The sequence below is a fragment of the Solanum pennellii genome, chromosome 9 (genome assembly GCF_001406875.1).
Source record: "Solanum pennellii chromosome 9, SPENNV200".
Classification (NCBI taxonomy): Eukaryota; Viridiplantae; Streptophyta; class Magnoliopsida; order Solanales; family Solanaceae; genus Solanum; species Solanum pennellii.
Genome location: NC_028645.1, coordinates 5,165,343 through 5,167,469, shown reverse-complemented (window position 1 = coordinate 5,167,469; position 2,127 = coordinate 5,165,343). Strand labels below are relative to the sequence as shown.

Genomic DNA, 2,127 nt, shown 5'->3' with positions numbered 1-2,127 from the left:
ATGGCCAACCGTATGCATAGACAAGGTCTTGACGAACGTCCACGAAAAAATTTGGCATTTTTTTGACATCGGAATCCGGATCACCCAAATAATTGTGTGCTATAGCACACGAAAATCGTCGAAATGAGGGGTATGCTCGCTTCGGGGCTCGTTTGACCTTCCAAATGGCTCATCCTAAATCCATATCTCCATTTTATTGCCACACAAAATCTTGAAATTAGCTTAAAGGTCATGTACTCATTTTGAAGTAGTAACACGTTGAATGTAAACTTGATAATGGGCAAGCAATTCATCTCTAGGAGGTAAATATTTCTTGTTTTGCGTGCAATATTCGTCTCTCCAATCACAAAAATTTGGATATTTTTCTCTTGTCACCAAAACAACTCCAGATGCTTCTTCAAGAACTCCTAGCCAAAGGGCTGCAGCATTTGCAACAATATCAACAAATCCAAATTTTTCACCAACAAAAAACTTCTTGTCCTTTAGCTCATTATCAAGAACTTTCAACATATCATAAACTTCCTCTTTAGCTTTCTCTTGCTCCTCTCCTTTGAAAAATATACTTTTCCTTATTGCTAGCCCCTACACAATACATAAACATATATTAAAATTTGATCTTAATCGGTAAGTAAGCACTTTAACTTTGAAAAATGCATATTTATACAATTCAATTGACCAATGTTCAATATAATTGACACAAAGTTGAAATAAGATGTCTAGATGTGTACTAAGTTAAACTGTTTATTACAAGTCGAGTCTATCTATGTATTATATGTATTAAATTCTCAGTGTATTTTACTTATACATATGGCAAACGCTTCTCCAAAGGCGACCCTCTCGAGTTTCCGGCTGTTTCCGTCATTGAAGTAGCCTTTCGTCGCCCTACCAAACGAAACAAGTCACTATCAAACTGCTCGTCCTATTGAAGTACCAAAGGTGCACTCAGCCCAGTGACTAGGAAATGGGTTTGCCCTTGAATTGAAGTGATGAGGTCGGAAAGAGGAAAGTAGGGCTCCTATTGACTAAAGGTTGGTTCTTCGCTTTCCTTTAGAATGAAAGTTGCTATGAAGCCCCTCTCCTTACAGTCACAGTCAAGTGGCATAAGTTTATGAAAAATCATATATAAGACCTAATAAAGTAAATATATTATGAAAGCAATATACCTTATCATCGAAGAATTTAGCCCAGAAACGAGCTAAAGATCGATCGTAAGGTTCTTTAGGCAAGATGGAAGGGCCTTCAAATGTCTCGTCGATGTATTCGAGAATGACACTTGATTCACAAAGGGGCTTGCCATTGTGAATGAGCACAGGAACTGCCTTGTGAATTGGATTAGATTGAAGAAGTAAAAGGCTCTTATTATGTAGATCATCTTCTATATATTCATATTCCACACCCTTAATCTTTAGAGCCCATTCAACTCTTTTACTAAAAGGACTATACCATAAACCAATCAACTTAACATCAGCCATCTTTCAACTTAAGCTGTGTTTTTGCTTTACTAATTGAGGGAATTTGTATGTGGTTGTGACCTTTTCTAAGGTCTTCTTTTATAGATGAAAAAAAGAAGGTGCATTGATGTTTCCAAAAGTAATTTGTTTTGACTCTTACATATATATTTTGTTTAACAAATGGCACATATATAAGTCACCATTTTATACTATATTCGTCATCTGTGTTGTTCGTATCACATCATTTTAGATTTTACATTTTTAAAGAAATTAAATAAGTTTATTACGTATTTTTATTTAGTGTTTTCTTATAGTCAAATTTTTAATAAATAAATATAAATTAATTTATTTTAATTAATTGTCAATGAACATAAATTAATCATTAAATTTTCCTATATATGTTGATCAGATATATAATTTTAAGACAATAACTTTCAAGATTTAAAAAGGAAAAATATTATCATTTATGCATTAATTATATGAAATATAAATATTAAAAAGGGTCATCTATTTTAATAAGAACAACATATAGGTTGGAAGGAAGGGAGCAATAAATAATGCATATTTATCATTTTCATCCACTAACTGAATTAATAAATATTATTTACAAACAATACGTAACTTTTATATATATATATATATATATATATATATATATATATGTATATATAAAAGT

At 32.0% G+C, this 2,127-nt stretch overlaps 1 protein-coding gene across 1 annotated transcript; it reads right to left on the bottom strand.

The window, feature by feature from the left end:
* Nucleotides 1-211: 211 nt before the first annotated feature.
* On the bottom strand, nucleotides 212-1,626 carry LOC114073942 (probable glutathione S-transferase). The gene is made up of 2 exons (XM_027911791.1): nucleotides 1,164-1,626; nucleotides 212-582 (listed from the first exon to the last, which is right to left on the bottom strand). The coding sequence occupies exons 1-2, from the start codon at nucleotides 1,470-1,472 to the stop codon at nucleotides 238-240; spliced, it is 654 nt and encodes a 217-aa protein (XP_027767592.1). The 5' UTR covers nucleotides 1,473-1,626; the 3' UTR covers nucleotides 212-237.
* Between the last annotated feature and the right edge of the window lie 501 nt (nucleotides 1,627-2,127).

What these genes read in the sequence shown, in the direction of transcription:
- LOC114073942 (XM_027911791.1), bottom strand. Translation starts at nt 1,472, where the DNA reads ATGGCTGATGTTAAGTTGATTGGTTTATGGTATAGTCCTTTTAGTAAA. An exon ending in CTAAATTCTTCGATGATAAG is followed by an intron (nt 583 to 1,163) that starts GTATATTGCTTT and finishes TGTATTGTGTAG; the next exon opens with GGGCTAGCAATAAGGAAAAG.